This window comes from Fukomys damarensis, unplaced genomic scaffold (genome assembly GCF_012274545.1).
Source record: "Fukomys damarensis isolate Sample0158 unplaced genomic scaffold, DMR_v1.0_HiC HiC_scaffold_4, whole genome shotgun sequence".
NCBI lineage: Eukaryota > Metazoa > Chordata > Mammalia > Rodentia > Bathyergidae > Fukomys > Fukomys damarensis.
Window position 1 is genome coordinate 37,239,192 of NW_022900916.1, and position 17,881 is coordinate 37,257,072.

General features: G+C 39.9%; 1 protein-coding gene across 2 annotated transcripts in view; it reads left to right on the forward strand.

Moving 5' to 3' along the window:
- Positions 1-6: 6 nt before the first annotated feature.
- Positions 7-17,881, forward strand: part of Ube2h (ubiquitin conjugating enzyme E2 H) — a 113,158-nt gene continuing 95,283 nt past the window's right edge. For both annotated transcript variants that reach the window (XM_010633498.1, XM_010633499.1), the window contains exon 1: positions 7-104. In XM_010633498.1, coding sequence (XP_010631800.1) covers positions 52-104 — 53 coding nt within the window. In that variant the 5' untranslated portion in view covers positions 7-51. The remainder of the gene's footprint in view (positions 105-17,881) is intronic.

A 17,881-nucleotide genomic window follows, 5' to 3' on the forward strand; every position in this document is an offset into this window, starting at 1 on the left:
AAAGGAGAGAGGCGGCGGCGGCGCAGGCGACGGGGAGGCGGCGGCGACACCATGTCATCCCCCAGTCCGGGCAAGAGGCGGATGGACACGGACGTGGTCAAGCTGTATCCTTCGTGGAGGGGGCATTAGGGCTGTGTATGGGGTGGCGTGGGGGACCCAGGGTGTCCCCCGGCACCCAAGCAAGGACCCCGGGGCACTCGGGGCCACTGTCCAAGCTCCCTTCCTCCCCCTGGCGACGGCGGCTCCAAGGCACCTCCCAGGGGCCGAGGGCCTTCCCAACTCCCCTTTATGTGCAGCACCCCGAAATATGTGCTGCTTCTGGGTTTTGAGCCTGTGGAGCCCATGACTTTTCTTGCACGACGTTTTCGATTCCCAAGACGTCCTTTTCTTTCTTTCTTTTTTGGGGCAGGATTACCCGCCTTACTCTTAAACACCGAGCCCGTCTTCAGGGTTTCTCTTTTCCTGTTTGCTCTCTCTGGTTTTAGGGACTCGGTAGAAATTTCCTGATAGGGACGCCTTTCTTCCTTTCTTAAGATGCGCCCTTTCTTGAGATGTCCTCATTCCCTCCATTTACAGTGCTTCTTGAACTGGGGTAACTCCGGCGACCTCCTTTATCCCTAATTCCTTTCTATATTAGGAAGAGAGTACTCTGCTCAGGGCCTCTCTTCTAATAAAGAGCTCTGTGTGTTTCAAATCAGAGACTCCTTAAGCTCTCTGGTCCCTGGAAGAACCTTCCAGTTTTCCTTTCTACTGACAAAGCCTAACCCACCTATAGTTGTGTGCAGTGAGGACCCCCAGGCCCTCTAGCAAGCCCCCCTCCATATTGTGAATCTGACAGCTGGGAAGGAGCGATGGAGGAGCTCCCCGACTCCCCTGTAATGTCCACTTAAGCAGAACCCCCCCCACCCCCCCATGAGGGAGAGGTGCTGGGGGACTGATTGCCCTGATCTTGCCAAGTGACATCCTTTACTTCCTGCCAACCCCCAACTTTATACACTCGAGGTTGCAGTGGGAAAGCTGTAACTGATAAGAGTCCTTCAGGCAGAGGTTTTGGTTGGAGTCCAGAGATTATTTCATGACCAGCTAGAGAAATTCGCGAAGGTTCCTAAGACAAATCGAGGAATTTTTTTTTAATCCTGTGTCCTGTCTCCTGTTTCTTTAGGCCTCACCCCCATCCCCCCACCATTTCCCCCTGTTGCGGGGGTTTGTTTATGTAACTCAAGTTGTTGGCTGGATTTTTCAGGTGAATTTCTTCCTTTTATTTGCTGTTGCTTTTGATGGACTGTTTTACCTCTTTGTAGAGATCTATTATTATGATCAAATAATCAGTTATGGAATTTGTCCTGTCTCCTGTTTCTTTAGGCCTCACCCCCATCCCCCCACCATTTCCCCCTGTTGCGGGGTTTTGTTTATGTAACTCAAGTTGTTGGCTGGATTTTTCAGGTGAATTTCTTCCTTTTATTTGCTGTTGCTTTTGATGGACTGTTTTACCTCTTTGTAGAGATCTATTATTATGATCAAATAATCAGTTATGGAATTTACTGAAGTTTTTAAAAAGTAGTTTTGGCATATTGTTTGAAAGAGGGGGATGCCTGAACGATTTTATTTTTCATAGTCTTTCCAGGAATAACAAGGTGTTTTTCTTCTTGCTCAGCGAAAACTTGGCTAGGAATTAGGGATAGTAGATAAAACTTCTAAGTTTAGGGTTTGGAGTTTAGAATTTTTAGGGGTACTGGCAGGGATTAGAGTGGAGCACGTAATGAAGTATCGTGTACCAAAATATATGTCCAGGCACAAGTGAGATCAACTCTAAGAGCTGTTTGTGGCTGTGATTGTTTTGTAAATGTGTGAATGATACCAGTAATGTTGTCTTTTCCTAAGGTTGCAGGAAAACTTGTAGCTATGACTGTGTACATTTTACACAAAGCAGTTTCAGGTTTTATTTTTGTTTAGAAACTAGGAAATGATGGTGGTAGACTTAGTTATTTTTATCTTGAATTGAGTTACTGTCACACACCTAATGCAAATTTCCACCTAATGTATATGGAGTGAGGGGGAGAATGCCAGCTGTTTTTAATCGATGTCAGATCCTCCAATTATGTACATATATAGATTTCTAAAAGATCGAGGATAAAGAGAGGCCTAACTTGACCTGATGCCTTTTTCATACAGTGCCTTTTGTTCATTTAGTAGTTGTGGCATCTAGAATGATTACCGAATTTAGGAGTCGGGGTGTGGGGGGTGGAGAGAGAGGAAAACAGACAAAGAACAGCAGGGTGTCTTTTTTTCCCTCCCCCTAAGTGGCTTATTTCATAGCTTATTTTTAGTAGAAGATGAAGAAAGGCAAAGATGCACTGGCCTTCTGTTCTTCCCCACCTTCTTGCTGACAAAAGAAACCAGAGGTCTTTAAAATTGTAGATCTCTAAGATAGGAGGGTAACAGTCTTTAAGACAGAGGTTATCTTTGTTTCATGTTTGTTATTTCCTGGTCAGATGTAGTTCAGAAGTTAAAAATTTTCAGATTTCCTTTTGTGTGTGTTTGTGTGTGTTATGCTATGGGAATGAGATGTTTTTGTGGCCTCCTTTCTCTTGAATTCACATCAGTAGGCCCAAATGGGGCCGACAATTTTTGAGTGAGGTATATTTAGTAGGAAATTTAAGAGGAAATTCCCCAACCAACTACTAGAATGAGTACAATTAATTGTGAAAGGCCGTGGGGGGGGGAGTGAAAATGAAAGATGGTGGAGAGGAAGTAGAAAGAAAGGTCTGAAGGAATGTAAAGTACTTCTTGTCCCTCGGTGCCCCTGATGATTTCCGTGGTGTGGTGGCTGATAGCTGGTTTCATTGCAGACTACTCTTTCAGCCCATTTTTGGCTGTCTCCTGAGCATAATTATACCACCACGATTTACAGCTTGGCAGGGAACCTATATAGTAGGAAAGTAGCGGTGTGGGGGTAGGGAGAGAAGAGGATGTGTAACTAATTGGCCGCTGCCTTCTACCACCTTGCTAGGTTTCTTCCACACACAGTGGCAAGTTGTTGTTTGGAGTCTGATATTTCTTCTGTGATGGGTGATTGGTAGGAGGAGAGCTGACTCCCAAGTTATGCGGGGAGTGAGTGTTTTGCACCGGTGCACTTAATAATCTGCTGGGTGATTATGTTCTGAAACTCTGACTCACTCATTGTTTCTCTTCTGAATCTTCTGCTGAGGGTTGTGCAAACCTCCCCAGGAGCCTAGAAACTGATTTACATGACTTTTGGGTGCTGTAGGAATATGTCCCAATCAACACGCGCGCGCGCGCGCGCACACACACACACACACACACACACACACACTCACATGCACACGCACACACTCACCCACCCCAAAACGCAAATCCTGTGAAATAGTCTTATATAGTATGGTCATTTATTTGCAGTCAGGTAGATGGTGATCCTGTGCTGCTCCCAGCCTGGCACCCTTTGAGGTTTCCATCTTTAACCCGCTGATTATTTAAGATTGTCTGAGAACTGGGACTCTAGTGACCTTAAAGTGTGATTTGCCCTAAAGGAATATCAGTTTAAGTTCTCCCCAGTGGAGGAACAAACAGCTCAGATTACACAGGTTTCCTTGTTGGTGGGGGTTATAGTCTCACCCTGTTGCACAGCCCTTCGTGATCCTTTTATCGTGAACCAATGGCCCCTGCTGAAGGCTGAAGCTGCTTGTTTTGGAAAAGCCTATGCAGGCAAAAGGCCGCAGGCACAGCTCCTTGCAGCTCATTGGCTGCTCTGTTACTACCCGGAAAAGGAGGAGGGGTGGAACTACTAAACAGCTGATGGAGTGTGTGACAAGAGTGTGTTTACATACAAAAGAGGTGGGGGCTGGGGAGGCCTAGAGAAGGGTTATGGGACTCACACAGTGCATTTTCAAGCATAGAAAGGAAAACCTGACCTGTTAAGAGTATAAGAAATGTTCAGGGAAATTAAGGTTAAACTAGAAAAGTGGATCTGGTAATAATGGGGACTTGGCATACACCATATTTGTTATTGGTGTAAGATTTGGAAATTTACAAAGATTCTCTTTTTTGGAGGAGGAAGCAAGCACAGGAACAAGGCAGGATATGCCACTTTAAGGCTACTTGACTGACTCATAGGCAGGGATTCAAAAATAGGGTAAAAATGTAAGCTCCCCTCTTAAAAGCTTCCACAGTGATAGAAAGGGGCAGTGTCTTCTCACTAACAGCATGAGTGAATCTTACAAAATCATTAGTGGCTGCTTCACAGTTTTTATTTGTTCCTGGGAATTCAACACAGAGCCTTCATGCTGAGCTACATCCCAGCTCTTTGTTTTTTTTAGTTTGAAGCAGGGTCCAGCTGAGTTGCCAGGGTGCCCAGGCTGAGCTCAAACTTGTGATCTTTTGCCTTAGCCTCTCAGAGTCTGGTATTATAAACATATGCCACCATGCCAAGCTACGGTTTCTATAACATTCAAACCCTCAAGTATTTGAGCACCTCCTTTGGCCAGGCATAGTGTTGGGGGTGTTGTCTAGTGGTGAAAAATTCAGTGTGGGTGGTCATGGTGCTTGTGGAATTAGTTAGAACAACAAGAAGGGGGGTTTGAGACAGAATCTCCCCATGTGACCCAGGCTAGCCTTAAGTGAGTTCTAGGCCATTCTGGGCTTCATAGTGAGTTCAAGGCCAGCCTGAAATACAAAGGGAGACCCTGTCTCAAAAAACAAAACAAGACCAGAAAATAAAAAACCCAAATGTTTAAAAAACTGAAACAAGGGCTGGGCATTTAGCTCAGTGGTTCCACCACCTGCCTCGCAAGCACAAGGTCCGGAGTTCCAGGTACAAAAATAACAACAACAAAACTGAAACAAAAACATTAAGAAGTGTAGACATTTGTCTTTGACTTTGGCTTTGGTATTTTGCTGTTTTTTCAGTTCGTTCTTGCTATGTAGTTCAGGTTGATGTTGAACTCCTATGTAGCCCAGGCTGAGGCAGTCCTCCTGCCTCATCCTTTTGAGCGCTGGGATTACAGGCACGTGCCACCACACCCAGCTGGTATTTTGCTGTTAATCAGTAGTTATTTTATCCCTAAGTTAGTAGGTTTTGTTACTTTTTAATCTGTGTTCAAAGTATAGACAATTCTGTAATCTTTTAACTAGCTTTAGTGTCAACTGGGAATCTGGTTTACATTTTATTTCCTGTGGCCTTTCAGTGATAATGGTGAGATGAATGTTAGAAGTTTTATGGTGTTTAAGCTAAAATTAAAAGATTCAGCAACTCCAAATGTTCAGAATTTGTCTGCCTGCCTAGAGTTTGGTGGCAAATATATTGGTACTTACTTCTTTTTGGTACCAGGAATCGAACTCAGGTCCTTGCACTTGCAAAGCAGGCAGTGGAACCACTGAGCTAAATCCCCGGCCCTGGTACTTACTTTTGTTAGGTAAGAACCTACATGAGTAAGCGTTCACAGCTTTAGCACATCTGATTCCAGCAGTGCAGTTTTGGTAAATTATATGCCTAAAGATTCAGCTTTTAGGGGAAAAATATCTTTTACAGATGTGACCCATAAATGTCTCTTTTCCTCTTTGTGTGCATGCATTAAAGCAACTTAGATTTGTTGGTTTTTCTAGTGATACCCTTTATCTTGCACCCTGACTGGTATGTGTATGTATATATATTTATTTTTTACTTTAAATTTGGTATCTTGTTCAGTGTCAATGGATTGGTTGGTTGTAAGAACCAAACACTGGATTTTTTTTGGGGGGGGTATGTACTATGGTTTGTTGTCTAGATGTCCCCTGAAAGCCTCATAGGTGGGGCTTTTTCTGAGATGGCTGAATCTAGAGTGTGTGATGCAGGGATTATGGATATATGATTACTAAATCAGTCTACTGAGTAGTTTGGCATGCCTTAATCCTGGTAGTCTGGATAGAGTATCAAAGGGACAGAAAGCTGCTAAGGTCCCTTGCTTATTTTACTGCCTTCTAGACAACATGAACTGTTTTTCCTCTGCGATGCCCCTCTGCCATCCCACCTTGCCTTGGAGCCAGCTGACTGCACTGAAACCTCTACAAACCGTGAGCCAAATAAACCTTTCCTCCCTTAACTTTGGACACCAGGTATTTTGTTGGTCTCAGCAATGAGAAAAGTAACTACAACAGTGTGCTATTCAGATCTTGTATTACAGTGCTTATAATACAATAGCTTTTTACCTGTAGACCCACAGAGTATATATCGTAATAAAATTATTTAATAAAAAGACTAGTTGAACTGTGAAAGAAATAAGGTAATTAAAGAAAATCGAGGTTACAAAGAGGGAAAGAAAACAGATATCCATAATCTTACACTTTAAACAGTAGTTCTTAAACTTTAGAATGATCTTACTCAGGTTTGTTAATACAGAGTACTATATACCATCACTGGAGTTTTCTGATTCAGTAGGTTTGGAGTGGGGTTGGAGAATTTGCCATTTCTTTCTTTTTACCTTTTTGTGTTTTTTTTTTTTTTTTGAGACAGGGTCTCACTGTGTACTTCACTGTGGCCTTGAACTCACTAAGTAGCCCAGGTTGGCCTTGAATTCCCAGGGACTCTCCTATCTCAGCCTCTTGAGTGTTGAGATTACAGACACAACTGGCAACTGGTTAATTTGTCATTTCTTAAATTCTCATACTAGGTGATGCTGGTGCTCTTGGTCCAGGAGGGGCCACCCTTTAATGAACATTGTTTGACTTTTTTTTTTAGACACAAGGTCTAGGTCTCACTATGTAGTTTAGGCTGGCCTTGAATTCGCTATGTAGTCTAGGTTGGCCTTGAACTCATGGCAATGCACCTGCCTCAGTTTCCCTAATGCTGACCTTATAGGCCACCCCTAGCCATAACCATTGTTCTTTTTTTATTTTTGGTACCAGGAATCGAACTCAGGGCCTCATACTTGCCAGTAGTTACAGTGCTGCTGAGGTACATCATTCCCAGCCCAACCATTGTTTTTTTTTCCCCTGGCAGTACCAGGGATTGAAATCAGGACCTTGCACTTACAAGGCTGGTGTGGTGCCTCTGAGCTGAATCCCCAGCCCTCCAGCCATTGTTCTTTCTTTTCAGCCATTGTTCTTATATGCTAACATTTTGAAGTTTTTTTCCTGTCTTTTATTTTTCCAACCTGTTGGTCATATTGTATGTTTCTGCTCTGTTTTTGCTTATTTTTTTGGGGGGGAGTACCAGGGATCAAACTCAGGTCCTTAGCATTTGTGAGGCCAGCAGCGGAACCACTTAGCTAAATCCCTGGTCCTTTGCTTCATGTTTTTGCAACTGTTTTTCCTATTTAAAAGTATTAGACATAATGAATAGTTGATGTAATATGACATCCCATAGTTATGCCATTGATTTTTTTTTTCCTTTTTCTTTGATAATGAAGATTGAAATTAACATCTTTAGGTTGGGAATGTAGCTCAGTGGTAGAGCACTTGCCTAACATGTGAGTCCCTGGGTTCGATGTCCAGCACCAAAAACAAAAACAGAAAATAACATCTTTGTGCATAACACATTTTCTTCTGTCTTTTTTTTTTTTCTATTTTCCAGTAATGGGATTCTAGATAAAAAAAGGTGGACATTTGAATTAAAATACTTAACTGAAAGCATGGGTCCCACACTTAGTAGGCTCTTTCTCTCTTTTTTTTTTGGCGGGTGGGGGACAGGGTCTTGCTATGTAGTTCAGGCTGGCCTTGAACTCACAGTGATCCCCCTGCATCACCTGAGATTATAGGCATGCACCACCATGCCCAGCAAACTCAAATGTTCTTAAATTTGCCAAAAAATGTAAGTGTAATTATTTATTACAAAGCAATTTTTATTATGAAAATGGCTATTTATCAAATAACTCATAGGATGCAAAAATAAATTTTTTCCCCCAGTACTGGGGATCAAACCCAGAGTTGCTCTACCAGTGAATTAACATCCTCAGCTTCTATTTATTTTGAGGCAGGTTGTGGCTGAGTTACCGAGGCTGGCCTCAAACTTCCCATCCTTCTGCTTTAGTAGCCCATGTAGCTGGAATTATAGATGTGTGCCACTATGTTTGGTGTTTTTTGTTTTTTACTTTTATTTGCATTTATTTTATGCTGAATTTATCCCCATGCCATAAGTTTTTGTTTCTGCAGTTTCTTCGGTGCATCCTTGTATTCTGGTTTAAGATAGTTTGTCCCTTTTAACTAAGGATCATCTCAGTGTGGCAGGGGAGCTCCTGTATGGTTCCCTTCACCTTGAGCTGTGTAAGCACAGTGGCTCTTTGCTTTTTGTTTCTTTGGTTGGTTGGTTGGTTGGTTTTTTGTTTGTTTGTTTGTTTTTTTGAGACAGGGTCTCACTATATAGTTGAGACTGCCCTGGAACTCACTATGTAGCCCCCCAGGTTGGTCTTGAATATCCTCCTGCTCAGCCTCCCAAGTGCTGAGATTACAGGCATTCGCCAGCTGCGACTCTTTGCATTTCAAAGCACAGAGGCAAAAATCCCCTTGTTTGGCTTGGGCACACCTACCAACTACTATAACTACTATACCATTGTAATATCAGATGGCACACATTGCTCTTTCCTTTCCTTTCCTTTTCTTTTTTTTTTTGTCCTTGGGATTGAAACCCAGGGCCTTCACACTGAACTATATCCTCCATTCTTTTTTAAATTTTGAGACAAGTTCTTGTTATGTTGCCCAAGCTGGCCTTGAACTTGTGATGTTTTTCCTGCTTCAGCCTCCCAAGTGCTGAGATTACACTACACCAGGCCTAGAGTTTGAACTTTCCATCCTTCTGCTTTAGCCTCTCAGAATACTGGGATTACAGATGTTGTCAACACACCTGACCCACACTGCTGATATGTATGTATGTATGCTTGTTTGTTTTTTGAGACAGGGTTTATCTCACTTGTGTAGTCCAAGCTGGCCTTGAACTCACTAGACCAGCCTTGCCTTGAAATGAGGCAATCCTCCTGCCTCAGCTTTCTGGAATACCCTTGATGGCCTGGGTAGTTTCACATTGTTATTAAAATGAGCACAAAGATTTGAGCCATTTTGTGTGCTTTTGTTGGATATTTTGGATCAAGAGAGCAGATGAACCATTTTTACAGTTTGCTTACAGGAAGAGGAAGCTATGTGCAGTATTTACATTACTGTTGCTTAAATTAACTTTTTTTTTTTTGGTTCTGGGGATCGAACTTGGGACTTTGCACTTGCAAGGCAGGCAGCAGCACCACTGAGCTAAATCTCAGGCCCTTTAAATTAACATCTTATTACTGACAGCTCAATCTTATAGTTTGCCTGACAGCTGAGCTTAAGCATGTCTTAAGTTGGAGTCAGTGACAGTATTCTCAGTGAGTACACTAAGTTTCTGTGGTCAGACGCTGAGATGGTACCCCAGACATCATCAGAGACAAAACAAGTAAGTTCATGCTTTTAGGCTGGGGATTTAGCTCAGGGGTGCCACACCTGCCTGGCAAGGGCAAGGTCCTGGGTTTGATTCCTGGTACTGGATGGGGAAAATAAAGAAATGCTTTTGAGAGGCTGCTGTTGTAGTAGTGGTTCTCATCTGGTTATTACATTTGAGAGGAATTGTATTTCCATGGGCAGGTTCTGTTCTGTTCTGTTTTGTTTTTTGAGACAGGGTCTCACTATAGTTGAGACTGACCTGGAACTCAGTATGTAACCCAGGCTGGTCTTGAACTCACAGTGATCCTCCTGCTTAATCTCCCCAGTGCTGGGATTACAGGCGTGTGCCGCCATACCTGGTTTCCATGGGCAGGTTCTATGGTTTCTGTATTTCTTCTGTCTGCCTTACCAGATCCTTGAGGAAGGTAGTTGGCTGTTATTTGTAGGTTGGTGCTCATTGTGGTACCTGGAGGGCCCCGAACTCCAGTCCTCAAAGGCCAGGTAGAAAGCCTGACAGAGCTTGCTCATGAGGGAGGAAAGATCTTTTTGGCTGTCCCTTGCTTTGTGAGAATCTAGCACAACAGGTATTTGGTTTGAATAGGTGCTACTGCTCTGACCTGGCCTTGCACAGAAGTCAGGGAGCAGTCAAACACTCTTTGAAGGGAGAGACTTGACTTGGCCACACTCGGGAAGATGGCACAGATGGTAGGTTTGTCCCTATGCTCACCGAAGGGGCCTTCTAGAGAAGGTTGATTCAGTTGTGCACATAAGAGATCAACAAATTGGATATATTGTTTTATGGTCTTTATATAGACTGCTGGATGTGTAATACCCTTTTGCTAATCTTTGAATCTAAATCTACAAGTAAATTAGTTTCCTTGGCAATAAAATTTGCAACTACATACCCTTTTTATTTTACTTCAAAGGAAAAGAACTGGGTCCCCCATTAGCAATACACTGTCATTTTCATATGGCATTAGGTTCTCACAGCTGTGAATTGGTAATTGGTTATATCATTTTTTGGTATGGGGGATCGAACTCAACACCTCATGCTTGCCAGGCATGTTTTCATCTTTATAAAAAATCGTGGGTTGCAGGTAATAGTACTACAAAACAGTGGTTGCTTTCTGAATATAAGGGCTCTTAGAGTGGAAATTAATGATTTTATTCTCCATAGGCTATATATTATCATTTGGTTGTAGTTTGTCAGATTAGGAGAGTAAGCTCTAGTAAATTTTTTTTTGTACCAGGGATTGAACTCAGGACCTTGTGCCTGCAAGGTGGGTGCAGTGCTGATGAGCTAGACCCCCGAAAACTTTGTTTTTATTATTGATAGGAAAAATAGAGGCAAAGAAATTTCATGTATGATTTGTAAAAATCAGTTTTATGAATTTGGTCATTTATGTGCAAACTAGAATTAAAACAGTCTAATAGTGTCTTAATCTTATTTATTTATTTATTTATTTATTTATTTATTTATTTATTTATTTATTTTTTGGTACCAGGGATTGAACTCGGGTCCTTGCACTTGCAAGGCAGGCCACCGAACCGCTGAGCTAAATCCCTGGCCTTTAATCATATCTATGACTATCACATCATAAGAAAAAGTTACTTAGTTTTGACATGGTCTTATAGAATGTTTCTAGTAATTATTATTATTAATTTTTTGTTGTTGTTGTTTTTTTTTTTTTTCTCATAAGTTTATTGGTACTTTTTAGGTATACACTATAGTTACATTCATCATTGGGATCTTGTACCTTTACATGAGAGGTCTTGGTTCTCATTTTTTCCCCTTATCCCTGCCCTCCATTCACCCCCTTCTCTGTTCCCTATTTACAAATACTTTATTTCCATTTTTTCATTTTGTCATATTTTTTACTTTTCCCTTATTTCCTTTCCCCTACCCGTCCTACTTCCCCTACATCTTTAGCCCTTTTCTTCCTATTTCACATTGTCATTTATCTCATTAGGATCTCATGTACCACTATAATTTTTCAAACAAACTATTCAGCATATACACATGTGTGATTTATTTATTTCACTCAAGAGTATATCTTCAATATGCACACTTGAGACTTATTTAAAACAGCTTGTATTATCTGATACAAAATATCTGTCAACAATGTAATATCTTCCCAGTATTTCATTTTCTTTTTTATTTATTTATTTTTTTTTAATTGAGTTTATTGGTACATTTAGGGATACAGTACAGTTACATTCATTGTTGGGATCATGTACCTTTACATGGCAAGTCTTGATTCTCATTTTTTCCCCTTACCTCTGCCCTCCCTTCACCCCCTCCTCCCCTCCCCATCTACAAACACTTTATTTTCATCTTTTCATTCTCTCACATTTTTTTCTTTTCCCTTTTTGTTCTTCCCCTACGTATCACACCTTCCCTACACCTTTAGCTCCTTTCCTCCCATTTCTAAATGTCAGTAATCTTATTAGAATCTTATGCATTGTTGCAGAATATTCACACCAGGGAAACTATTTGGTATTTACACATGTGGGACTTATTTATTTCACTTAGGAGTATATCTTCAATATGTATCCATTTTCCTATGAATGAATCTATTCTCTCGCTCTTTATGGCTGAGTAATATTCCATTTTATAGAAAAACCACAACTTCTTTATCCAGTTTCCAACGGATGGGCAAATAGGTTGTTTCCAAGATTTAGCTATTACAAACTGTGCCGCTATAAACATGGGTGCACATACTTCTCTGTGATATGATTCTTTTAGTTCTCTTGGAAAGATACCCAACAGAGGGATGGCTGGGTCAAATGGAACCTCCAGTCCAAGCTCTTTGAGGTATCTCCATATTGATTTCCATAGTGGTTGCACTAGTCTGCACTCCCACCAACAATGGAGGAGGGTTCCTTTCTCCCCACAACCCCGCCAACATTTGTTATTGTGTGATTTCTTGATAGCAGCCATTCTTTGTGGGGTGAGGTGGAATCTCAGTGTTGTTTTCATCTGCATCTCTCGAATGACCAGTGATGTGGAACATTTTTTCATATATTTTCTTGCTGCTTTCACTTCTTTGTATGAGAAATGTCTGTTCATTTCGGATGCCCATTTTTGGATCGGGTCTTTATATTTGGGGGGACTGATTGTTTTGAGTTCTTTATATATCCTTGATAATAGTCCTTTGTCTGAGGTACAGCTGGTAAAAATTTTTTCCCACATTGTAGATTGTCTCTTAGTTCTGCTAATGGTTTCTTTTGAAGTACAGAAGCTTTTTAGTAAGATGAGATCCCAGTTGTTGATTCTTTCTGCTAGTTCCCGTGCTACTGAGGATTTGTTCATAAAGTCTTTTCCTATACCAATGTCTTCCAGAGTTCTGCCTAACTTACTTTCCAGCAAGTTTAATGTTTCTGTTTTAATATTTAGATCTTTAATCCATTTGGATTTTAATTTAGTGCATGGCGAAAGATAAGGGTCTAATTTTAATCTGTGACAGGTTGATATCCAGTTTTTCCAACACCATTTATTAAAGAGGCTATCTTTCCTCCACTGAGGATGGTGAGCTCCTTTGTCGAAGATGAGGTAGCTGAGTACATCTGCATTTGTTTTTGTGTCTTCCAGTCTGTTCCATTGATCCTCAGGCCTATTTCTTTGCCAGTACCATGCTGATTTTATCACAGTGGCTTTGTAGTATAGTTTCAAATTGGGAATTGTTACACCTGGTGCCATGTGACTGTTGCCTATAATGGCTTTTGCTATTCTAGGTCTCTTGTGGTTCCAAATGAATTTTTGGATTCTTTTTTCTAGTTCTGTGAAATATAGTGTTGGAATTTCAATTGGCATTGCATTGAATGTATATAGCAGTTTCGGTAGTATGGCCATTTTCACTATGTTGATTCTTCCTACCCAGGAGCAGGGGATATCTTTCCATTTTTTTATATCCTCTTCGATTTCTTTTTTCAGAGTGCTGTAGTTTTCAGTGTAGAGATCTTTTGTTTCTTTTGTTAGATTGATTCCTAGATACTTCATTTTTTTGGATGCTATTGTAAAAGGAATTTTTTCCCTTATTTCTCTTTCTGTCTGTCTGTTATTTGTGTATAGAAAGGCTATTGATTTTTGGGTATTCACCTTGTATCCAGATACTTTACTGAATCTGTCAATTAAGTCTAGAAGTTTTTTGGTGGAGTTTTTTGGATCTTCAATGTAGAGTATCATATCATCAGCAAATAATGATAGTTTAACTTCTTCCTTTCCTATCTTTATTGCTTTAATTTCTTTCTCTTGTCTAATTGCTGTGGCTAATGTTTCCAGAACTATATTGAAGAGAAGTGGCGATAGTGGGCATCCTTGTCTTGTTCCTGATTTTAACATGAAGGTTTTCAGTTTTTGGCCATTCAATATGATGTTGGCTGATGGTTTTTCATAAATAGCCTTTATTAAATTGAGGTATAGACCATCTATTCCAATTTTTTGCAGGGTTTTTATCATGAATGGGTGTTGAATTTTATCAAATGCTTTTTCTGCATCTATTGAGAGGATCATATGGTTTTTGTCCTTGACTTTGTTAATATAATGTATTACATTCACTGACTTTCGTATGTTGAACCACCCTTGCATCTCTGGAATAAATCCGACTTGGTCATGATGGATGATCTTCTTAATAATCCTCTGTATTCTGTTTGCTAGTATCTTATTAAGGATTTTTGCATCTATATTCATTAAGGAGATTGGTCTGTAGTTCTCCTTTTTGGTTGTATCTTTCTCTGGTTTGGGAATCAGAGTGATACTTGCTTCCAGGAATGAATTTGGAAGTATAGCTTCTCTTTCAATTTCATTGAAAAGTTTGAAGAGTAATGGTAGTAGTTCTTCTCTAAATGTCTTGTAAAATTCAGCAGTGAATCCATCAGGGCCTGGGCTTTTCTTTGTTGGTAAGTTTTTAATTACATTTTCAATTTCACTGATTGTGATTGGGGTGTTTAAAATGTTTTTATCTTCTTCGTTCAACTTTGGTAATTCATAAGTATCTAGAAATCTGTCCATTTCTTCTGTGTTTTCCATTTTATTAGAGTACAGGTTCTCAAAGTAGGTGTTCATGATCCTCTGGATTTCTTTCGGATCTGTTGTGACTTCGCCTTTTTCATTCCTAATTGCATGGATCTGAGCCTTTTCTTTCCTTTTTTTGATAAGATTAGCTAAGGGTTTGTCAATTTTATTTATTCTTTCAAAAAACCAGCTCTTTGTTTCATTTATTTTTTGTATCGTTTTCTTAATTTCAATTGCATTGATTTCTGCTCGGATCTTTATAATTTCCTCTCTTGTTCGAGCTTTGGGTTTTTCTTGCTCTTGTTTTTCTAGGAGTCTAAGTTTCATCGTTAAGTTGTTTATTTGAGCCCGCTCTGTTTTCCTAGTGTGGGCATTCAATGTTATGAATTTTCCACGTAGAACTGCTTTCATTGTGTCCCAAAGATTCCTGTATGTTGTATTGGCATTCTCATTTATTTGTAAAAACTGTCTAATTTCTTCTTTAATTTCCTCTGTAATCCATTGATTGTTTAGGAGAGTGTTGTTCAGTTTCCATGTGCTTGTGAAGTTTCTATAGTTTCTTGTGCTATTGATGTCTAGTTTGATTGCACTATGATCTGATAATAAACAGGGGATGACTTCAATTTTTTTGCATTTATTTAGACCTGTTTTGTGAGCCAGTATGTGGTCTATTTTGGAGAATGATCCATGTGCAGCCGAAAAGAATGTATATTCTGGTTTTTGGGGGTGGAATACTCTATAAACATCTATTAAGTCCATGTGTTCCAAAGCTTGGTTCAGTTCTATTATTTCATTGTTGATTTTCTGCCTAGTAGATCTGTCAATTTGTGATAGTGGGGTATTTAAATCCCCCACTACAATTGTATTAGTGCTTATTTGGTTTTTCATGTTACTTAATATTTGTTTTATATAGTTGGGGGCATTTATATTTGGTGCATATATGTTTATGATTGTCAGCTCTTCCTCTTGAATTGTTCCCTTTACAAGGATGTAGTGTCCTTCTTTGTCTCTCTTAATGAGTTTTGGTTTGAAATTTACTTTATCTGAGAATAAGATTGCTACCCCTGCTTTTTTCTGGACTCCTGACGCATGGAGAATTGTTTTCCATCCTTTCACTTTCAGTCTATGGACTTCCTTTTGCACTAGGTGTGTTTCTTGTATACAACATATTGTTGGATTTTGCTTCTTAATCCATTCTGCCAATCTGTTTCTCTTGATTGGTGAATTGAGGCCATTAACATTGATGGTTACAACTGATATATTTTGACTTATTCTTGTCATGTTTTTGTCCATTTGTTGACTCTTTTTACTTTTTCTCCCATCTCCTTTTAGTTTCTTGCCTTGCCTATTTGATTTGGTCTGTTGGGCCTCATGTTATTGTGAATTTCGTTGTCCTTTTCTAGGATATTGTTTAGAATTCCTTGCAGTGCTGGTTTGGTGTTCATGAAATTTCTCAGGTGCTCTTTGTCGTGGAAGTATTTTATTTCCCCATCTATTTTGAAAGAGAGTTTTGCAGGATACAAAAGTCTAGGTTGGAGATTCTTTTCTTTTAGGACTTGGAATACCTCACTCCAGGCTCTCCTTGACCTAAGGGTTTGTGTTGAAAAGTCTGCTGTGATTCTAATGGGCTTCCCTTTGCATGTGATTTGTTTCTTTTCTCTTACTGCTTGTAGTATTTTGTTTTTCTGTTGGATTTCTGGAATCTTGATTATTATATGTCTAGGTGTAGATTTTTTTTGATCGTGGCTAGTTGGGGTTCTATATGCCTCACTTATCTGTATGTCTAATTCTTCCCTTCTGTTTGGGAAGTTTTCTGTCATTAATTCTGTGAAGAGCTTTTTTATATCATTTGTGTTTTCTCCTGTTTTTTCATGAATTCCTATCAGTCTTATGTTATTTTTCTTTGTATCGTCTAGGAGTTGTTGGATTGATTTCTCATGATCCCTTACTGTTTTTAATAGACCTCTTTTTTCACGGTCACTGACTGCTATCCTATCTTCTATATCTGAAATTCTATCTTCGCAATCTTTTATTCTGTTTCGTACACTTTCAATAGAGTTTTTAATCTCCTGGATATCTGTTTGAATCTGTTTTATGGATTCCATTTCTTTCCTCTGTTGGGCATTCATTGTTTCCATGTCTTTCTTATGCTGAGTCTTCATGGCTTCTATCACAGTCTTGAGCTCATCTATTTTTTTCTCAGTTTCTGCTCTAGAGTCTCGAATCATGACTTCTATTTTGCTCATCATCTCTCTGGCTAGCTGGGAAATTATTTCTGATTTGAATTTTTCTAGAGCCTGATTGATCAATTTTGTTACCTCCTGTGCTATGGGTCCAGGGAGTCCTGTTGGTTCACTATCAGACTTTTCATCCTCATTTGTCCTACTATTTGCTATTGGTGAACTGGATATTTGTTTTTGTGTCTTGCTTAAGTGTTTTCTCATTTTTATTTTTATTGTTGGGTTGTCCTTCTTTAATTTCTGGGTATTACTTAAATCTTCCTAATATAGTTGCGTTTTAGCTTTTGAGTTTCTAATGACTCATAGACATTCTCGTTTTCATAATATCAGAGAAAACAACTCTTTAAATCAATCACCACTCTTTGTCCCAATTGATACATTCAGCAGCCCAATAGGATCAGGCACAGCTTGCCAACTGACCACTTATGGTAGTCATTAATGTATCACCTTTAACTCATGTGAATTAGATTAATTTCAAGAAGCAGCTCATAGTATGTTTGCAGTGAATATTCTTTTCAATATGGCATCTTTACCATTTAGGATGGGGGGTTCGACTTAGAACAAGAGGATTAGATAAGTGAAAGAATTAGAGCAGGTTTGAAGTGAATCCAGAGGTTGTAGAATTACCTTACTATCTTTACAAAGCTATTAAGTTCAGGGGGGATAGAGAGAGTGCAGGAATAAGGACAGGAATATATCCCCTTAACAGTAACAGGCGCTTGCCTTCCCTTGAAGGTACAGAGCCATGAGTGAGGTAAAATGACTGGAGAAAAGAACATAAAGAGAAACCCGTCCTAAAAACAAAAAATAAAAAAAGAAGTCTGAGTTCTTCAGGAACTGGAATAAAAAGGGAGATGAGGGACACTATGGTGGAGCAAGAGACTGAGTTGGAGAGACAGGACAGAAAAAAGAAAGAAATTTTAGGGTGGAAAGAGGAAAAAAGAGACAAGAGAGAGGGAAAGAAAAAGAATTTGAAGGTCCTCTTTCAGGCTATCTCTGATCTCATATTATACCACATGCACAGTCATATGCGGAACCCAATCCCCTGGTTATAGCTAGCCAATGGCTGTTCCTCACGACTGAGTGTGAACACAATCTACAAGGCCTAACTTTAGTTTCCTTACCCTCAGGGTTGAACTCCTCTCCGTTCTATTACAGGTTTCCCCTGCCCTTTCTTTAAAGATGTTCAAAGTTCGGAGCTCAGAAAACTACCCTTCATGGACCTATGCCT